The sequence below is a fragment of the Thrips palmi genome, unplaced genomic scaffold (assembly GCF_012932325.1).
Source record: "Thrips palmi isolate BJ-2018 unplaced genomic scaffold, TpBJ-2018v1 HiC_scaffold_11, whole genome shotgun sequence".
In the NCBI taxonomy this organism is placed as follows: domain Eukaryota; kingdom Metazoa; phylum Arthropoda; class Insecta; order Thysanoptera; family Thripidae; genus Thrips; species Thrips palmi.
The window spans coordinates 10,161,184-10,182,505 of record NW_023144622.1 but is presented as its reverse complement, the minus strand read 5'-3'; the positions used below and the strand labels follow the sequence as shown (position 1 = coordinate 10,182,505).

Here is a 21,322-nt window from a genome sequence, read left to right as displayed (position 1 = left end):
AGTCTGTTCCCGGTTAAAAGGCGCTGGTTCAGTGCGACGTTGCCGCTCACCAATAACAATATCATCATTTTGAACTTATTGCGTTTTTTTCCTAAGCTGCTCCAGCTGCATTTCTTGCATAGTGAGTTAGAAATGGCTAAAACACGAGATGAGCACCATTTGGGTGGTGACAAGACGGGGAAAGTAAATAAAAAAAGCAGGCTGGCAACGTCGCACCCTGAAATGTCCACTGTCCACTATCCACCATCGCCCAAGCGGATATAAGGTTCCGTGTGAGCAGCCGAGGCGAGCACACGGGTCGACCTACGCGCGCGAAAATTCAAATTCGACCTAACCTCAGTTACCACGAGGTTGTCGTGTGAAGTGTGGAAGATGTATGACCCGTGGGGGGGGGGGGGGGGTATGATAGGAAAGGCTCGGAAAAGGGCAATAATAGCCATGAAAACTCAAGAGGGAATTCTTTATTCACGGGAGGAAAGAGAAAGATCTCAGTGGACCCCTCCCAAATTGAGGAGGATGGAATCGACCCCACCAGAAGAAGGATCGAGCATGAAATATCAATGGATAAATCAAAGAACAGATATTCACCAGATGACCTGGGGCCAGATTTTGTCGTGGTGGTTCGCAGCAATGATGGCCTCAACATTGGCCGTCTACATCCTACAGCCACAACTAGAATTATCTCAGAGAACCATAGGGGCTATAGTCACGCTAAGACCACAGGCGCCAACAGAATGGCAATCTACTTCAATACTCCAGAAGCAGCGAATAAGTTCCTGGACTCCAACACCTGCAAAAACAATAACTGGTCAGCGGAAATTCCCATCACAAGAATTACTAGAATTGGAGTCATTGACAACTTGGATGAGGTTTTCACTCAAGAAGAATTCATGGAGGCAGCAGAATCAAACATCAAAATTGTCTCAGCTGAGACCCTTTCAAAAAGAGAAGGTGAAAACTGGATTAGTTCCAACTCTTGGAAAATTTACTTCTCAGGACAAAGACTTCCAAAGTACATATCCCTCTATGGACTTAGAACTCCAGTGCGAGAATACGTCCAAACAGTTAAGAGATGCAGAAAATGTGCCCGATTCGGCCACAATTCAAATGACTGTAAAGGAACTAGACCCAGGTGTGCCAAATGCGGAGACAACTCCCACACTTTGGACAACTGTGTACCGTCAAGTCCCCTAAATGTGAACACGAACCCTAAAGTGGGACATTTTGACTATTTTCCCTATTGTAGGCCGTAAGCGGCCAACGCGTGGATATTTTGCGAGGTAAAAAATGTTTTTGAGACGGTAGGACCTCTCCAAGACCATATCCGCACAGAGTGTCTTGTTCCCGCTCATACCCCCTCCCCCAAAAAATCTTGAAAATTGGAATTTGATGCAGAAAAAGAGAGAAGTTATTTCAGACGTCTAGCGCGGATTCGGGGCTTCGAGCCGTTGATGCTCGGACCATTCTAGACTTCAGACATGTTGTAGCGCGTTCTTTTATCTACAAGATGCACTTTAGAAAATTTGTTTCCGACACTTCGTTTTACGGTGGGAAGCAATCTTCGGAGGGTAGACTGTCCCAGAAAGAAGTCGATGTTCTGTTACTCATCCGCACACCCAGGGAAAGTGTTCCTTTTGTTAAAAAAAGACTAAATTCTTTCGCGGAGGTGTCTCGGACAGAATTTAGAGGTCGCGCATCGGCAAAAAAGCGAAAAATGCCGTTTTTTTGTACATTCCGCCCGATTGCTCCCGCGGGGGTACATCCTCCCCTCCTCCCGCCACTCACTTGAACTCCTGGCATGTTTGGGCTCCCGTTCTGCACAAAACCGACGCAGCCCGAGCCCTTAAAAGTCCGCATAATCGACCAAAACTAATTTTTTTTCTGAAAAAAATTCAAAAAAATGCAAATTGGGGTACAGGGGGTTCGAATTAGGGTCAGGTGTTGGTTTAGAACGAAAGAGAATCACAAAAAACGTAGGATGGCGGTCATAGGAGTTTGCCATATGAGTATCGGAGCCGCCCGGGCGGCCGGAAATTTGCAAATTTCAGTAAAACTGCCGTTTTTTCGCCCTTTTTCGCCACTGTCACGCTTTCCACCGGTTTGACGCCACCCACTTGGGTTCTTCCGACATCAAGACACTCCTCCCTTAGCATTCTAACGCTTGCCGATGCTTTTAACGCTTGCCGGTGAAAAGCGTGACAGTGGCGAAAAAGGGCGAAAAAACGGCAGTTTTACTGAAATTTGCAAATTTCCGGCCGCCCGGGCGGCTCCGATACTCATATGGCAAACTCCTATGACCGCCATCCTACGTTTTTTGTGATTCTCTTTCGTTCTAAACCAACACCTGACCCTAATTCGAACCCCCTGTACCCCAATTTGCATTTTTTTGAATTTTTTTCAGAAAAAAGATTAGTTTTGGTCGATTATGCGGACTTTTAAGGGCTCGGGCTGCGTCGGTTTTGTGCAGAACGGGAGCCCAAACATGCCAGGAGTTCAAGTGAGTGGCGGGAGGAGGGGAGGATGTACCCCCGCGGGAGCAATCGGGCGGAATGTACAATAACAGGAAAAGTAGCGATATACATCGGCAACTTTGGCCCGTCCCGTACATTTAGAAATGTGTGAATTTCGCTAATGTTTCACCCTAACGGGATTTGAACCTCAGTCTGGGGTCCAAATTTATGTTATTTTCGTCATCAGCACCTTCAAAAACATCAGAAACAATGCAAAAACTCGAGTAAAAAGAATGTTGAAAATATACCCCACTGGGATTTGAACCCGGGTCCAAACTTCTCCAATTCACTTGAAACTGGCACCGTTGGTTTTTTCTCGTCGCCCCGATTCCAAAAATACCCCTACATGCCCTCCTAGCTGTATCCGTTGCCGAAATCCCCTTCGACCCCATGTAGACCATGATGCACCTGCAGCAGCGCCCCCGGGGCTCGGATCGGATTTGCTGCCACCGGGCGGTTCTTAGGGTCAGCCAAGGAGGCTGCATACCAAATTTGGTCAAGATCGGACCACGGGAAGTCCTCGGACGAACGGACGGACGGACGGACGGACGGACGCACAGCAGGGATCATACTATATGCCCGTCCCTCCGTCATTTTTTTACAAAAAATAAACGAGACGGGCCAAAAAAACGGCATTTTTCGCTTTTTTGCCGATGCGCGACCTCTAAATTCTGTCCGAGACACCTCCGCGAAAGAATTTAGTCTTTTTTTTAACAAAAGGAACACTTTCCCTGGGTGTGCGGATGAGTAACAGAACATCGACTTCTTTCTGGGACAGTCTATCGGAGGGGCTGTAAAGTGGGACACATGCATTTCCTTCGTTTCTTTTAGGTTTTGACCGATTCAGAGGCGTTACATTCACCTCCAGCGTCCTACAAACGCTGCCTTGTATATATTAGGTTGCCAGGTCGGTTTGGAGGCCCAGGCAGTCGGGCAAGAACGGTTATTCGGTACGCTTTAAGTCAGCACAAAATTTAGTCAATGTTTGAAAGCAAATGCGTCCTCTTGGCTTAACCTACAAAGATATCGTTATCGACCATAAGACAAATCTTACGTAAAATCATATTTTGAACAAAAAAATTTTTAGAAAAAAAGTTGCCGGGTAAACGGTTTTTAATTTTCAAAATTTCAACATGTATTTCTTGCCGTGCATTTCGAAACTTATAAAATATGACCTGAGCAAAAAATTTCTTAAAATGGTTTTGGTCAGAAATTAAATTTTAAGACCATTTTGTTTTATTGGTTTTCGCCGTATTTCAATTGGTTTAGGCGCTACGGCTGTTTCTAATTTAAATATATCTAACGAAATCTAATTGATTGAAGAGACTCATATCAGCTTAGCCAGTCGAGATATCGAAAAAGACTTCAGAACCAATCTTGCTTCAAATTTAATTTAGGACATAATACATTTTAAGAAATTTTTTGCTACTGCAGTTTTTGGGCGAAAACGAATGAACGTGTCCCACTTTAGGGGACTTTGTCCCACTTTAGGAGACTTTGGCTCCTAAATTGGGACACGGTTCTTGCTGCTCCTACTGGAGCCCCATGGGCTAAAAAAAAAAATTTGTTTTCGGTAAAAGACGTGTTTTGACATGAAGATTCTTAAATCCCCGGCGATTTTCGGTGTCATCGTTATTCTGTGAATAACAGACGATTTTCCGTAAAAATCGTCCCACTTTAGGGGACTCGACGGTATCAGAACAAAGGTACTGCATCTACTGCAAAACTAGCGAACACTCATCTGAAGATAAAGAAATTTGCCCAAAATGGAAAAGCGAACGCGAAATCAGGAAAAAAATGGCTAGAAAGAATATATCATACGCTCAAGCAGCCAGAAGCTCCCACCAGAGACCTGCACCCCAAACTTGGTCTCCGCATAGAGAACAATTCCCCAGACTTCCTAAACAGAACCTCCAGGATAAACCAACCAAGAATCCAACCAGCCCCCCTAGAAAACAAGGGGAAAAAATCCCTATTTCAAGTGAGATGTTTGAAGGCTTCCTTAAAGTCTTTTCCAACCTCATCGAACAAGTGGTCACCCTGGCTACAAGTGCCAGCGACAACCGCACCACGCAACAAGTGGTGGAACAAGAAATGCTCAAGGTATTTACAACAGAACTGGAATATGATGTCCAACCCGAGACCATTGATATTGAATCCCAAGAACAAATGGACTGCTTCGAAGCCCCTCCTGAACCCCAAAAATCCGCTCAGCCCCCCACCGACCCAAGCAACTCAAAGCAAGGCCCTCCTAGACCCAAAGCTAGGAGCTCAATCCCACAAAACAGGGACTCTAAGACCAAAGGGAAGAAACCTGCCCAGGGCAACCAAGAGCTCAAACACGATAAACCAAACTCCCACATAATCCAGGAATCCCAAATGTTCTTCCTAAACCATAAGAAAATGGGCCAATACTGGATCTTCAACGGACTTCCCCCTCTAGGAGGACGTGGAAACACCATCTGCGTCCACACATCAGTAAAATTTGAAACCATCTCTATAGACCTACCTGATGATATAGGAATAGAACTTACAGGAGTAAAGATACTCAAAGAAGATAATCCACTCTACATATATAGCATATATGTCATTCCATCTAGAACAACAACTCCTCAAAGCTGGTCTCTAGTCTCAAACAGTATCAAGCAACCTATGATAATAGGAGGAGACTTTAACGCCCATCACCTACACTGGGGAGAACCCAGAAACGATCCAAGAGGAACCCAGGTATTTGACTGGATCACCTTGAATGATCTGACTCTACTGAATAAGGGCCAGGCGACCCGGCTGGGCAGGAACAACCAAAGAAACACAGTGATAGATCTAGCCCTCTCCTCCCCTACAATCTCTCTAGCAACAGAATGGGAATTAATGGAAGACTCAATGGGAAGTGATCACATCCCAGCTCTGATTACCATCCAGATGGGTAGAGGAATCTCCCCACTTAAAAAATTCTTTACAACAAGAAAATGGAAGATAGAAGAAAGGGACTGGGAGAAATATCAAGAAGAAATCAGAAATCATGGCAACCAACTCTGGAAAAAACAGATAAACCTCGCAGCATACAACGAATTAGTCGCCCTCATGACAACAGGTATGGATAAAGCATCAAAAAAAAGAAAGGCTATTTCCACAGGAGCTAAACATGCCCCAAAACCATGGTGGAACCAAGCATGCCAAGAAGCTGTAGAAAAAAGAAGATTAGCCCTCAGAGAACTTACTCGTCATCGATCCCCAGAAAACCTGGAAGCACTAGATGCCATAAAAAAAGAAACAAAGACTCATCAACATAACAAGAAATGAATCATGGAAAAACTTTCTAGAATCAATCCACCCAAGAACCCCCAATGGCACCCATATGGGTTTGGGCCCAAAAAGCTATGCGGGAAAAATACTCCCCCCCCAAACCTCCAATGGGAGGGGGCTAGAAGAATTCCCCCAAAATCTTCACCCCCGACCACGCCCTTCAAGATAACCCTCAGGAGGACACCCAAGAACCCCTCGAATATAGTGAAGAATTCACAGAATTTTTCCAAAAAGAGTATCTTCCAGTAGAACTCATCTCAGCCCTTAACAGGAGTCTCCAGGTCGGCCGCCCTGTATAAAAGTACAGTAAATCCTGTACTCTGAACTACAGTGACAGCTGTACTAATCACTACAGGATTTACTGTAATTTGTTCCCACAGTGTAGCCTAGTCTCGCGCAGAATGCCCCTTGTCGCGCCCACAGTGGAGCGAGCGGCGCGAGGCACGAGGGCGGGTGGAACGAACCCTGGGACGCCTGCCGGTTTCCCATTTGGAAACCCTCGTACACAGGCGTATTCGGTTGCCAGCCATCCAGGCGCCATGTCGATTGCTCTAATAGAAAAAGGGAAGAGGGACGAGGAAAACTTCATTTGAGTGTCATCTGATGGAGGACCCCCAAACACCAAAACGTAAACCCTAGCAGCAGAGCACAGGGGCGCGCGCGTGTGGCGCGAGGGGTAGGATAAGGCCAAAAATGGGTATGCAGAGGTCCACAAAAAACGCTCGTTCTCCCAAACTAAAAATAATCTTTTTGTGGTTTGTCCTTTTGTTTAGAGAAGGTATTAAGGTAAATTTTAAGCCAAACCCCCTCCAATTTGGTTAAAGGGACTCCCCATTTGCCGTCATTTTGAAAAATTGACTCAAAAATTTTGAAAAATGAAAAAATTTTCCTACAACTTTCGGACAGGTCTCATTTTTTTTTTCCCTTTTTTATCCCTTTCCCAAAGGTATATCAATTTTTTTTGATACGACGAATACTTTTGGAGATATTCACAAGTTTTCAAGACCAAAAACGTTTTTAGTGAAAATTTTCAAATTGCGATATCTCAGACCCCTGACCACTTTTCGGGAAAAAAAGTGTGGGGTCTTTCATAGTCCCATAGGACTAACAATCGCTGAAAAAAATCGCCGGGTTCGGCGAACGTGTCGGTCTGGACCCTGACGACTTGGCGTGGAATGACCCTGGTGGTCTACTCTCCCGGCACTCTGGACTTCCTCGCTCGATCTTCACAGCTCCGTTCAGTGTCCTTCCCTGTCGGCAGGGAGAGCCAGGCCGCCCCCCTCCTGGCTTTGGTCGAGTCGCGGTCCGCTCGCACAGTGGAAGCCCTGGAGCTGGGTGGCGCGTTGGGGCTGGACTTCTTTGAGCAGCTGGCTGCTTCTTTGCACCACTTCCCCCACCTGCAGACCCTGGCCCTGCAGACGGCGGCGCCGGACTGCTTCGTGCGCGCGCTGACTCCGTCGTCCGCGCCCCGCCTCGCCGTGCTGCAGGTGGCCCCGCCGCGAGGCGTGTGCCCCCACGGCTGGCTGCACCACCCCGCCGTCCAGGCCCTGCTGGTCCGCAACGCTCGCCTCCACCTGCGCCTCACCCGCGGCCACTGCTACGGCCCTGGGGACTGCGAGTGGTGCACGTGGGGCTGCCACGCGCACGTCAACGAGCGGGCCGGGCAGTCTGCCTTCGCCTCGCACGGCAGGGGCGCCGGATGTCCGGGAGACTGCTCCCCGTGGCCGTCTCCTCCTCCCACCGCCCTTGAGCTCAGATGGCCTTTCAATCAGGCTTCTAGCTAATGGACTGGACAGGCAACTGAATCATTGTTATGTTTATATGGACCGACATGTTTTTGAACCCTAATAGTTTCAGCCCTATCTAGTTCTTATTAAGTAAGAAATGAGCAACTGAATTATTGGTTTATGAGACCTGTTGGTTTCCGTACTGAAGTTGTGTCATCCTAGTGTTTTGTATAGAGGAACATCGCAGTAAGATCAATCTTTTTGTTTTCCTTGTTTGTTGGCTTGCTTACTGCAAATGCATTTGTGGTCACATTGAACTCAGTTATGTTGAAAAATGCCTTTTTCCAATGTGATCTTTGGGAATTTTCCCTAGCCTTAGCCTGTCGGTGTTGGTGTTTCTAAATCAATTTCAATAAAATGTTCGCTTTACGTGATGTCTTTTTCTTTCTTCTCTTTTGCTAACCTGGCGAGAAACTGTGACACGCAGTCGTGATCCTAGTTCCTTGTTTCCAACGCCAGAGGTACTCTGCACACCCTTTAGCGTGTACTCACGAGTAGACTCCCACGAGAAGTGATCAGACGAGGACACATCTTCAGCTACATATACTGTCAGAGCCAGGCATGCTTACGTGGGTACTCATCTGAGCACTCTCCAGGGAGTACTCACCTCATTGTCAGTTCACTCTCCTGGAAGTGTACTCATCCTCATCTCAGTACACTCTCGTAGGATAGAGCTTGTGAGTACACGCTGAACAGATTGTACAGAGTGCGCTGTTAAGGCCTTACATCCAGATTAGGTCAGGTTGACAATCTTCTAAAATACCGCTGTTGAAATTCTTTTAAGATTTCGTGTTTTGGGTCGTTCATGTTTTGTTACTAAAAATACTTCTTTGTATTGGGAACAGTCACTTTTCCATTTCATTAAGGGGGGACCCTGGTGAAAAAATCGCCAAAATTCCAATAAATTGTATTTTCAAAGTTCATAGATAAAAAAGTGCATAGAAGGTTTCAGATTCAACAGGTTGAACACCTATAAGCTAAGTGAGTAGTTTCTTTATCATTTGGAAGGAAATAACATTGAGATCAGTTGTCGTTGGCTTCTACGCTCAACTTCACAGCTTTGTTCAGTCGACAAAAAATTTTGTCGTAGAAAGACTCCCTGCGTTCCTGGTTGACACCTACATGAGTCGTCTTGCATGGACTCTATTCATTGATGACTTGTCGACAAATTTTAGTGACGGAATCTTGATATCAGCCCTACTTTTTTTAAAACACACCTAAAAGTTTGAAAAAAGGGAAAAAAATGACTTTTTTTTTAAATGTTAAAATTTGAAAACTTATATCTCAGGACAGAAGTTGAATTTGAAAATTCCGTCACTAAAATCTCTTCTATACATCTTTCGGATAACCCAAAAAAATTTTCAAGGCTTTCCGTCCCAATCAAAGACGCAGGAAGATTTTTCCCCAACGCTCCAAAAAACACTAAAAAGCCACTTTTCTCAGAGACCGTTCAATATTTTGGATTGAATTTTGTTTTGGGAACTCACCATCATGAATCTAATAATTAAGCAAAGTTTCAACTTCCTGGCCCAGTCCCAAAAAACCATGGATTGCATGGGATCCCATGACACAAATTCCATGACAGCGCATTGAAATACCATGAGACCGCGGTTCCGCACCATGGACAAGCGGCATGCCATGAAAAATGGAGGTTGTTTTCCATGGTGCAGGCTGATCATCATGGGAGGGCCTTCCCCATGATGCAAACTTTTCCATGGGTTCGGACTTCCCATGAGAAGGCAGTCCTGCTCGTGCGTTGAAGTCTCCGCCTGATTTTCAATTATAGGTCATATCATCTCAACAGTGCCCTCCAGACAAAATATGATTGCAAAATCGGATGTAGCGTCAAAAGTTTAGGGGGTGACAGTTGAAAAGAGTCATGTATCTCTACGTGCTCATCATGTTGTAGTCGCAAGAGACTCTGCCAAGGCAACAAAGTGCCACCCATGACTCACACTGCATCATGGTACCTTTCCCCCTGGGTCGCTAGACACCATGAGAAGTTGTTCCAAAAATCACGGGGAATCGTTCCCATGGAAAGAATCGGCCCATGGCATCCCATGTACCACCATGGCTCATGGGATGCCCCATGGGTTTTTTGGACTGGGGGGATTATTTTGAAGCCTACTTGAAAGTTTCACCAGGGTCCCCCCTTAAGAAAACCTAAAATTTCATCTTGCGCTCTAAGTTTCTTCAACAAGAATTGAGACCAGACCTCAAAAAAATCTGGAACGCTTCGCTTCAACCACATCTATGGTTCAAACCAAAAATTTACACCAGGAACTTAAAGCAACCACATAAGAACACTAAAATTAACCAATTTTTATTTATTCAGCTCAAGTTTAAAGTTTGGTTTTTATTATTATTTAATTTGGCTGTTTAAATTTTCTGATATAATTTTTGGATTGGACCATAGAGGTGGTTGAAGTTCCAAATTTTTTTGACGTCTGGTCTTAATTTTTTCGAAGAAACTTTGAGCGCAGCATGAAATTTGAACTGGTATTTTATAAGAAGGTCAACCTGGCCTTACTTAACCTAAATGTAAGACCTTAAATTTGCAGAGTTCCTTCGTAAACGCGCAACATAGATTTATGAAGTAAACCATGGCAATCCATGTATACAGGTAAGTGCCCTGTGGCGAAGGGCAGGTGGTGGCAACCACGCACACACTCGGGTATGGGGAAAACGGCATGCTAAAGAAGTGGAGTACACACCATTAATTCATTTATAAATTGCATGCTCGATACATAACAAATAGTCACGTACAAAATGTGAAGATTCAGCTTTTAACATGACACAGCACAAAGCCACTGTCAGGAAACCCACTGTCAGGGAACGCACGGGCTGGGGAAGAAAAGCTCGAAGAACAACACTCTGAATAAGAAAAATTAATAGACATGAATCATTAGGCAATCCACCAACAAATATGACAAATTTAGTCGGAAAATGAAAAAAAAAAGTTGAATAATCACGACTATTAAACGAGCTCGAATGACACAGGGAAGTGTCATAACATAAACGAGACAGACTCTTACTCACACATAGCACCAAATTAAACCCTTCCCTACGATTTCTGAACACTCACAATCACCACAAAATAAACAGTCAGAAGGGACTTCTGAAACTGCGCGTTCAAAGTTTTGGAACTGCGATTTCTGAAGTTCTACAAGGTGGCAAATGTCACAAATTACCAGCCCTACAAGGTCACTGACTTCAGCTGCGATTTCTGGAACTCCGCTCTGTCGCAAACACTACAAACGATGTGAACATCCAGGTGGCTCTCCACGAACGCATCCCAGAGCTGCTGCGTCTGCACACGGCAGGCCTCCTTGCCGTGACGACAGGTGGCATCGTTCACGGTCTGGCGCAGCAGCACCATCCGCTTGAGCTTCTTGAGTTGGCAGTGGCGCAGCTCCCCGGCCAGGTCGGGGCAGCCGTAGGGCTCGGTGGAGGCCGCCACCAGCTGCAGCTCCTCCAGTGTGGCGGCGTGCGCGCGGACCAGGGCCAGCGCCGTGGCCAGCGGGTGCACGCCGCAGCGCAGCCAGAGCAGCCCCGCCGGCACCGCCGGGAACGAGAGCACCGGGAGCGGGGCGGCCAGCGTGCAGTGCAGCTCCAGGCGGCGCAGCGACGCCATCTGGCTCACCTGAGGGCAGCCGGAATCGAAATTATTTCACGCATTCTGAGGCGTTTGCCACACACGAAATGTTTTTGTACAAATTTTGTACGAGACATCACACTTTTAGCGCTTCTAGGCTTCTAACGTACACATGTGTACGAAATTTTGCACAAAATGGGCAAATACTGTATAAATCCTGTGTTCTGACTACAGTAAATCCCGGCAAAAAAATTAACGGGATTCACTGTGGTTTTTCCGCACAATGAAGGTAGGTGTAAACGCCAGGCGTAGGTTGTTGGAGCTGGCGCAGCATCGCGAACCCTGTTACAACAAGCCACGGTCTTGCGTTAGCTTGTAATGAGTTTTTTCCCAGCAAGTCGCCATTACCAGGCTTAAGTAGTGTGTAAGGTTTTCCGAGTGCGGAAAATCTCCCGCGATTCTCAGGAATGGCGGTTACGGTCGGTTACTTCACACTAAATTCTTATGGACTTTTTAAATGCATAAGGACGCATTTTTTATGCATAGTTATGCATGCGCAGAAACGTCCATAAGGTATGTAGAAAATTATGCATCACTGTGTACATTTTATGCATTTTCCTGCATAAGATGTACACAGTGATGCATAAAATTATACATAACATATGGACGTACCTGCGCATGCATAACTATGCATAAAAAGTCCTTAAGAATAGGGTACTTTCGTAGATCCTGCACCGGAAGCAAGCAGACCAGCAGACGCCAAATTGGCCGGAAACTAACCTCTCTTCGGATCCAAAACTATAGCCGAGCTGTACAAATATTGCTCGCGAAACACACATGCACTGCAAACAAGTATCAAACGACTGTTTATGTTCAAGTGTGGCCGATACCTTTGACGAACGTCTCTTTCCCATGTCAAGTTTGGATCTACTTCCGCCAACATGGCGTCTGTGTGCTTCCGGTTCAGGGATCTACGAAAGTACCCTATTTAGTGTGTTCGGAGAGTTCCACCGTGCTGTTGCGGACGCTTTCTCACCTGCTTCAGCTGCTCCCCAGTCACGCCGGTGATGCTGAGCGCCTGCAGGTGCGGCATCCCCAGGGCCACGTCGAGGTGGCGCTGCAGCGGGTCCAACATGTGCAGGCCCTCCAGGCGGGGCGCCAGCAGCTCCAGCACCTTCTGGCTCCAGAACGGAATGACGCTGCAAGGCAGCGCGAAGATGAATCGCGCCTGGAAAGGGAAAAGACGAACGTTACTTCCAGGGCACAGTGGGCCAGAAGCCCAGTGGAGGCGGCCAAAACTCCAGACGCGTTTTGAGCTCCTGAGTCGCTAAGCAGGATTTGAATCGACCATGTGACCCCATCAATCGATTCCTCGTTCAGAGAGCAATCCATTGGTGGGGTCACACGTTCGGTTCAAGTCCCATTTAGCGACCCTGGAGCTCAACACGCGTCAAGAGTTTTGGCCGCCGCCACCGGTCTTCTGGCCCACTGTGCAGGGAGTTCCGAGGGGAGTTTCTGGGAGACCCGAGAGGTTTTCACAAGGGAACATATTCAGGGTAGACTCAGACTTCGGTTCAACTTTTTCTTTCGTAAGAATAATAAATGAGATGAAGAATGTACCCTGAAGTTGGTGCCAAGATACATATCCACACCCTTTCCGAATCATATTAAACATATATATGGGGTAGAATGAACCTTTTTCCCGTGTATAGGTCGTTTCCGGCCATCTGGTCGCGAAATTGTGAGTAAGGTTTTTTATCATTTTCTACTATGTTTGGTCGCTTTGAGACGAAAATGATAAGAGTTTTTGATAAGAAATCATATTCTGTTCATATCTGGTTAACTCAGCACACACTTAATTCTTGTGGACTTTTTAAATGCATAAAGACGCATTTTTTATGCATAGTTATGCATGCTCAGAATCGTCCATATGTTATGTATAAAATTATGCATCACTGTGTACATTTTATGCATCTTCCTGCATAAAATGTACACAGTGATGCATAATATTATGCATAACATATGGACGTTTCTGAGCATGCATAACTATGCACAAGGTAGGTTTACGCCAGACCGCGTCTTGTCGTAACAGGCTTCGCGATGTCTCGCTGCCTGTTCCTCCAATCCACGCCTGGCGTACCTACCTTGGCCTGCGGCGCTAGCCTGCCTGCGGCAGGCAATGGCTCGTCCGTTGTCGGTTACACTGGTGAAACAAAGGCATAAAAATTATGCCCCTAAAGGGCGTAAACGATTTACGCCCTTCAAGGGCATAAATCGTTAATGCCTTTGGGAAGGGCATTAAAATTTTGCTTGAAATTCCTATACCATTTACGCCCTTCCCAAGGGCATAAAACGATTATGCCCTTGCAAAGGCGTAAAAGAGTATTTATGCCCTAAAGGGCGTAATTTTTATGCCTTTGTTTTACCAGTGTATTTTTTAACTTGTTGAATGCTGGGGGGCTCCGCCCCCCAAACCCCCTACATTGTAAATAGAGTTGTTTTATCTACAGATAACACGATCTTGACCCTTGTCACTTTTTAACTTGTCGAGGCTGGGGGGCTGGACCCCCCTTTCTCCAAGACAGAAGTGGTCTATCTGCAGAAATCTCTATTTTTCGCCGTTTTTTATGTGTTTTTCGGCTATAAAAACTGAACCAGTTGAGCTAGGATAGTGAAATTTCGCGTGTGCCGAGCCAAGGACATACCTAAAAAGTGTGCAAAATCTCAGCCAGATCGGCCGAGCCGTTCAGGAGGAGTAGTGCTGACAGACAGACAGACACACACACAGACAGACAGACAAAACTTTTCAACCCCACCTGAGTAACGGGCTTCGCTGTCGCTCAGCCAATAAAAAAGTCCACAAGAATTTAGTGTGCAATTAAGACCCAAAATCTGCGTTAAGCATGTGATAACTTGAACCATTTTACCCCCTTTCTGGTTTTTAAAATTCTGAAAGGTTGTGGATATAAATTTAGGCACCAACTGTTATTAGTCTGATGTATATTTTTCTTGCGTAAAAAGAGTTTGGCCGAAATCTAAGTGTACCCCCTGAATCTGTTTGGTCGGGGGCCTGGACTTTCTGAAAAGGTCTTGTCCGATAACAAAGTGCTGCGACAGTGTAAGAGACGAAAGAGTCTGTTTCTTTCCTTTCCATTGGAATCCAGTGCGGTTTGCGTCGACTACCACTTTTACCTGAAAATATACGTACCTTATCAAGAGCGCCACTAGTTAACACCAGAGACATGTTCTTGGGGCCCAACGTCGAGCTCGTAGTTTTCGCATCGATGAAAACATCCCCTACCTTCGCTCCTATGTGAGCCATCTGCAACATTGGCGAATACAAGCCGGTCAAGCGGTTGTCCAGTCCGAGATTCATAGACCTTCCGTTTATGTCGCGTCCACTTGCAGAACACGCAAAAAAGGGCAAACCTTAATTCATTTACGAAAAGCAGGTGGGCCTTTTTGGAAGCCCGTTTTTAAGTATCACCAGTGCCAGAATCTATTCCTATGTAATCCCCCTACTCTGAAAACTGAACTGTGTTCTCAATACACTCTCCTCCATTCTTGAATACGCTGCCACGGGCGTGTGCTCAGACAGCTCAGACAACCTTTAGCTGCACTGAGATTCCAAACGCAATGAACCTAGCACGTATGGCGCTGTGTATTGGGATATCGTGCCACACGTGCTATGCGTCCCGAATATGCCCTCGATGCTACTGCATGGGAATGCGAAAGGCATTGCACTTCATGTGGCATGAAAAGGCATTGCACCAATTAATGCAATACTCACAGCGTTCGGATTCTCAGAGTGCATATTGTCAGGTGTGCTAAGGTAGGTACTCCATTTGAGTACTCTCGTGGAAGTGGACTATCTCGTGGGAGTGTACTCATCTGAGATTACTCTCGTGGGAGTGAAATCATCTGAGTTTACTCTCGTGAGTGTACTCATCAAAGTTTACTCATGTGCGAGTGAGCTTCCGAGTACACGCCAAGTAGAGTGTACCAACACTCTCATTCCAGGAATTTCACAAACTATCACGTTCCTTTCAGCATTGTGTCACGTTCGTTTGGACGTGAATCAGCCACATTCATTTCAACGTGATGTCACGTTCCTGGAATGAGAGTAAAGTTTTGAGTTTACAGTGTAACGTCATTCAAGTTATCGCGAGTGGCCAGCCTGAATCACTACAATGTTTGTATCAACACTATTTAAGAGCCTCCTCTGCGATACTTTAGAGATGTGTACTCACCAACGGACTGGGTAGCAGGCGTAAGTCGTATCTGCCGTCGAAACCCATGCGGTACCGGCCAGCCACTTTGTTCTGGTCCCACACCACAGACACCATGCCGTCCTCGGTCTTGGAGACGACAGTGGCTCGCCCCGGCGGCTCGCCCACCTCTTTGTAGGTCAGCCAGTCTCTTCCTCGCGCCACCTTGGCGCCCGCCTCCATGCCGGACGCCATCTCCTCCACTGTCATTTCCCACTGTCCCTCGTTGGAGCGTTCAGTCCACTGAGGGGCTGCGGCAGAGAAAAAGAGCACACTGTCAGAAATTTTCGAAGGCAAAAGTGTAAAATTCATGGAGTCTTGAGTCCTTTTGACACAGCATCTATGTGGAGCTCTCTATAACCGCAGACTACAAAACCCAACTGTCTACTGACCCTACACTGAGAATGAAAAAGTCATGATCAATACCCAATTTTAGGCGATGTTTACTTTCTCACCCAAATGTGGGTGAGGAATGTTTCCTTGTCCAATTTTGGGTAAGGAAGGGTGTATCAGCTCCCTATATAGCTCCATAAAATTATGACCCAAATTTGGGTAATAAAGAATTCCTCGCCCAAAATTTTAGTCATGATCATGACTCTTTCATTCTCAGTGTATGACACTCACCGGCGGGACGCAGCTGCTTCGGAGGCGTGGCTTGCTGCTGCTTCAGTCGCTCCAAGGCTCCGCAGCGCGCCAGCCGGAACATGAGCAGCCCTGCCGCCAGGCCGGCCGCCGCGTCCTCCGCGGGCCGCACCTGGCCACTCCACACATCGCCGCCGGCCTCGCCGCCCGCCGCGCCGCGGTGCACTGTGAGGCTGCACGACGTGGCGGGGTCGCCCAGGCCGTTCAACAGTTCGGCCACGCTACGCGACAGTCCTGCGAGACACACGGTACTTGCATTCAGACCCGCAAAGTGTGCTCCTGAATCACACTGTAGAAAAAATCCACGGGAAAAGGTACAGGCTCAGTCTGGGAGACAATTTGCCTGGTACCACCGTACTTCATCCAGTACGGCTTTTGGGATACGGAGTACGGTTTTCCATAACATGGGCCCTTATGGGAAGCACGGTTTTTGGGTACAGTTGTCCTGTATACCGTGAGGTACGGTCTAGCCGTACCCTTTGCCTTGAAATGTGCGGCTTTTTCAACAGTGCAGGCGCGGGAAAGGTAGGCAAAAAGTCGCACATTGCCCCTGTAGAAAGGCAGCTTTTGCGAAATCAAAAGTCTAACAATATTGTGGCTAGACCAAATTTTGGCGAGACTTTCGGGCGAGACGTTGTGTCACGTTCAACAAGCTGATTTTTGTCCAATTTATCACACTAAATTCTTATGGACTTTTTAAATGCATAAGGCCGCACTTTTTATGCATAGTTATGCATGCGCAGAAACGTCCGTAAGGTGTGTATAAAATTATGCATCACTGTGTACATTTTATGCATCTTCCTGCATAAAATGTACACAGTGATGCATAATATTATACGTAACATATGGACGTATCTGTGCATGCATAACTATGCATAAAAATGCCCATAAGAATATAGTGTGCACACCCAAACGAATGTGACACAATGCTCAAACAAACGTTACATTTTTTTCACGTTCGTTTCAACGTGATGTCACGTTCCTGGAATGAGAGTGCGACCTCTAAAGCGGGTGGTCCTCACCAGCGTCCACTGCGTCCTTCTTCGCCTGCTCCCAGGCCGCTGCGTCGCCAGCCTCCGCGTCCCGCAGCCGTCCCTGCGCCGAGACGAGGCTGGCCTTCTCCCGCTGCAGCAGTTCCCGGAACACTTCCAGTGCCTCGCCCAGCTTGTCCACCACCACCTCGTCCTGCTGCAGGTCCTCCAGGACCGGCGCCGCGGCGTCCGCCCGCGCCTTCTTGAGGTTGCACACGGGGTGCTCGTCCACGCAGAGCGCCGTCGCCTCCTTCTGGCATTGCAGGCACCAAAAGCGCGGCGACGCGGCGTCCACGGGTCTGAAAGCGAAACCAAATCCATCAAATTGCGAAGCAAAGAGGTTCAAAGAAGTCCTGCAATGATTTCAAGTGTAGACGCATAGTAAATGTCTTACGGTGAAAGGCTGCACCAATATATTGTGGTGGAGATTTTCTCCATAATACACACTAAATGCTTATGGACTTTTTTATGCATAGTTATGCATGCACAGATACGTCCATATGTTATGTATAATATTATGCATAAAATGTACACAGTGATGCATAATTTTACACATAACTTATGGACGTTTCTGCGCATGCATAACTATACATAAAAATACGTCCTTATGCATTTGAAAAGTCCATAAGAATTTAGTGTGTACCAAAGAAATTTGTCAAAATATTTTGAAGGTAAAGTGAATTCTCAATAGTATGTTATGAAGCCAGCTGCACCACCATGATATGGAACATTTTCACCATAATATGAAGAATCTTCACTGTATAACATTTGGACACCGAAAACGAAATTTCATTGGAGACAAGAAAAGATAGACAAGCTATTCGGTTTCGCAGGCTAGGGAAAAGATTTACTGTTCCGATGGGTTGGAATATTCGCGGAAACTATAGAAATTCCCTGGAACGTCAGTATTGCAAATCCCTACACACTAAATTCTTATGGACTTTTTTATGCATAGTTATGCATGCACAGATACGTCCATATGTAATGTATAAAATTATGCATCACTGTGTACATTTTATGCAGGAAGGTGCATAAAATGTACACAATGATGCATAATTTTATTCATACCTTATGGACGTTTCTGCGCATGCATAACTATGCATAAATTATGCGTCATTATGCATTTAAAAAGTCCATAAGAATTTAGTGTGTAGTTCGTAAATTGCGAACAAACTCTGGAAACAAGTTCATTAGCCAAATCACCAACTACCCGTTCGCAAATTTTTCGCAAGTTACAAAACCAAATAGGAATGCGAACACATTTTTGAAACGTTCCGAGAAAGTAAATTCGCTGAGCAGCAGTGTAGATTTCACCAAATGTCAGCTTCAAACAAAACAGAGGCCAAAAGAGAGAGGGGGGGGGGAGGAAGGGAGGGGGGAGGGGGTCAACTCGGACAGACTTACTTGCTCGACGCTTGCAGCAGGCTGAAGTTGTCCACCAATTCTTCTGGAGATTTGAAGACCTGAACATCCGAAAAACAACGGTTGCAGTCACAATGCATGATTAGAATCAGCTGCCGGGCTACATAAACCCTTGAAATCGAAACACGTTCATCAGAACATGGTCTCATAATGCAATTACAAAGATGCACAACAACGTCAAATGTCATACCAACACTTACGGGTGCGGAGATACTCTCCTCACTTGGACATGTGGTATTTGCAGTCCCCACAACGTAAGCGTGGAGAAGCTATCGACGCGACACACTCTCAGACTCGTATTGACTTCTTTCTCTCCATTATTGACATTTTGTCCTTTGCTTACGTAGTTTTTTAAGCAGCAATAATATGTAGTATTTCCTTAGTAATCATGTACACTATTGTTCACTATAAAGACTAAATTGTCATCAATTATTGACTACTTTTTAAGTCAATTGCGTATTGACCCTTTGTCAATTGCAAATTGACTTTATGTCAATATAACGAACAAAATCCTACAATAATATTGAGGAAATAGTACTTTTTATTGCTGTGTAAAATACTCTTTAACAAAGGACAAAAAGTCAATAACAGTCTGAGAGTGCAGAGCTTGGCATGGTGTTAATGAACAGAACTCCAAAAGGAAACAACATACTCCGCCCTTTCAAGAGAAAATCCCACTACTTCGTATTTCAAAGTGTGAAGTTCTCCCAAGTTCTCCACTCTTGGTTTCCCAGAGTCGACTTTAAGTCTAATCGAAGCTGAAGGTTTGGCACACAACACTTCAGCCCCCATTTCCATAGCAACACCACAACATCTAATTTCCACAAACTTAATTCAGGTGTCGCCATTTCACGATGTAGGCCCTAGGGGTAGTTTTGGAACTAATGGCAACGTAATGCATTGTAACTCAGGGTATATAAAGAAAAAGAAACGCAATGGGGTACTTAGGAGGAGAGTGGGAACGGAAGTGGAGAAGAAATCAAGAAGAACGAACACACTAAATTCTTATAGACTCTTTAAATTCATAATCATGCATTTTTAGGCATAGTTATGCATGCGCAGAAACGTCCATAAGGTGTGTATAAAATTATGCATCACTGTGTACATTTTAAGCATCTTCCTGCATAAAATGCACACTCTCTACAAATCGAAGAGTGTACATGGTATGCTCTAACTGGAGCATGCCTGCAAGCACGCTCTAGCTAGCGCATGCCTGCCAGGCATGCACTAACTAGTGCATACATGCCATGTACACGCTAACTGAAGCATGCATCTAGTGCATAAGGGATAGGGAGTTGTCTGCATCAGGAAGCGTGTACATGGCATGTATGCGCTAGTAAGTGCATGCTTGGCAGGCATGCGCTAGTTAGAGCGTGCTTGCAGGCATGCTCCAGTTAGAGCATACCATGTACACTCTTCGATTTGTAGAGCTGTGACGCATAATATTAAACATAACATATGGACGTATCTGTGCATGCATAACTCGAGGGGTCCTATTCAAAAGATCTTATCTGCGCGTTCCCCCCAAGACAATCTTATCTTAAACGCATTCACCCAGTTTGACCAGTTGGGACACGTACGAGAGTAAGCGGAATATATTTTTACATGTACTTTTGGTTTCTTTGATCTTTTATCTCCACATTTCAGTGAAATTTATCAGAAATGATATTGATTTGTAGCTGTATAAAATGATCAAACTGAGTGAAATTCGCCTGCGTTTAAGATAAGATTGTCTTGGGCGGAACGCGCAGATAAGATCTTTTGAATAGGACCCCTCGAACTATGCATAAAAAAGTCCATAAGAATTTAGTGTGAAGTATGCGAAAGTGGTGATGATGAGCGTCTGCGTCGCCGTTCTGCCGCTTCCGCAGAGTTATATTCTGTTATAACTCAGTCCGGCGTTTGTTCTTCTTGATTTCTTCTCCACTCCTGGTCCACACAGTAAATGTCTTACGGTGAAAGGCTGCACCAACATATTATGGTGGAGATTTTCTCCATAATACCAACGAAATTTGTCAAAATATCTATAAGGTGCAGTGAATTCTCAATGGTATGTTACGAAGTCAGCTGCACCGCCATAATATGGAACATTTTCACCACAATATGGAGAATCTTCACTGTAGAACATTTAGAGTGCAGCTCTTGTTCGAAGCACCCTATTGCGATGGCGAAATTGCATTTACGATGCATAAACGTCGACACCACTTGCCTTGTTGTCAGCAGGGCACCTTCTGGGACGCAGCCCCTGCAGACATTTGACGCAGAAGGAGTGGCCGCAGGGCAGCACCTTCGGCCGGCGCTCGGTGGCGTCGTACCGCTCAAAGCACACGTTGCACTCCATGACGGGACGGGAAAGAAGAACCAACAGCGTCCTGAAAATATGGTTAAAAATCTAAGACTCTTTAACTTCAAAGCCCGTAATGTTACGCTTGGTCCTGACTTGATTAGGCTATTTCGACTAACCGCTGAATCGGGGATCGGTGTTTCCAGTTCAGCGATTCATTAAAAAAACTTATCAAAAGCCAACAATTTGAGTGTTGCCAGATGTCTCTGACTGTAAACGCTTTCGCTCGTCGTCGAGCGAAGAACAAAAGTGATCTAAAAAGTCAGGAAACAATAGGCACGTTCGCAGTGGTTCCATGCTTGCACAGTAAAAACTCTACGAAGAATCGCTTCGTAATACGAAGAAAATGAAGGCTTTGTAAAATCTACGAAGAAATGCTTCGTATTATGAAGCAAAATCCTTGGCAATACGTAGCAT

The 21,322-nt window shown here is 45.7% G+C and overlaps 2 protein-coding genes across 2 annotated transcripts; one reads left to right on the top strand and one right to left on the bottom strand.

Moving 5' to 3' along the window:
• Window positions 1–451: 451 nt before the first annotated feature.
• On the top strand, window positions 452–5,813 carry LOC117639751 (the record flags this gene model as incomplete). Its single annotated transcript, XM_034375626.1, has 2 exons — window positions 452–1,185; window positions 4,210–5,813. Coding segments are annotated over 2 exons (2,338 nt in total), but the record flags the coding sequence as incomplete, so codon positions are not given.
• A 4,511-nt stretch (window positions 5,814–10,324) lies between these two features.
• Window positions 10,325–16,225, bottom strand: LOC117639750. The gene is made up of 6 exons (XM_034375625.1): window positions 16,091–16,225; window positions 15,449–15,717; window positions 14,407–14,520; window positions 12,235–12,426; window positions 11,184–11,246; window positions 10,325–10,477 (listed from the first exon to the last, which is right to left on the bottom strand). The coding sequence occupies exons 1-6, from the start codon at window positions 16,170–16,172 to the stop codon at window positions 10,325–10,327; spliced, it is 873 nt and encodes a 290-aa protein (XP_034231516.1). The 5' UTR covers window positions 16,173–16,225.
• Window positions 16,226–21,322: the final 5,097 nt, after the last annotated feature.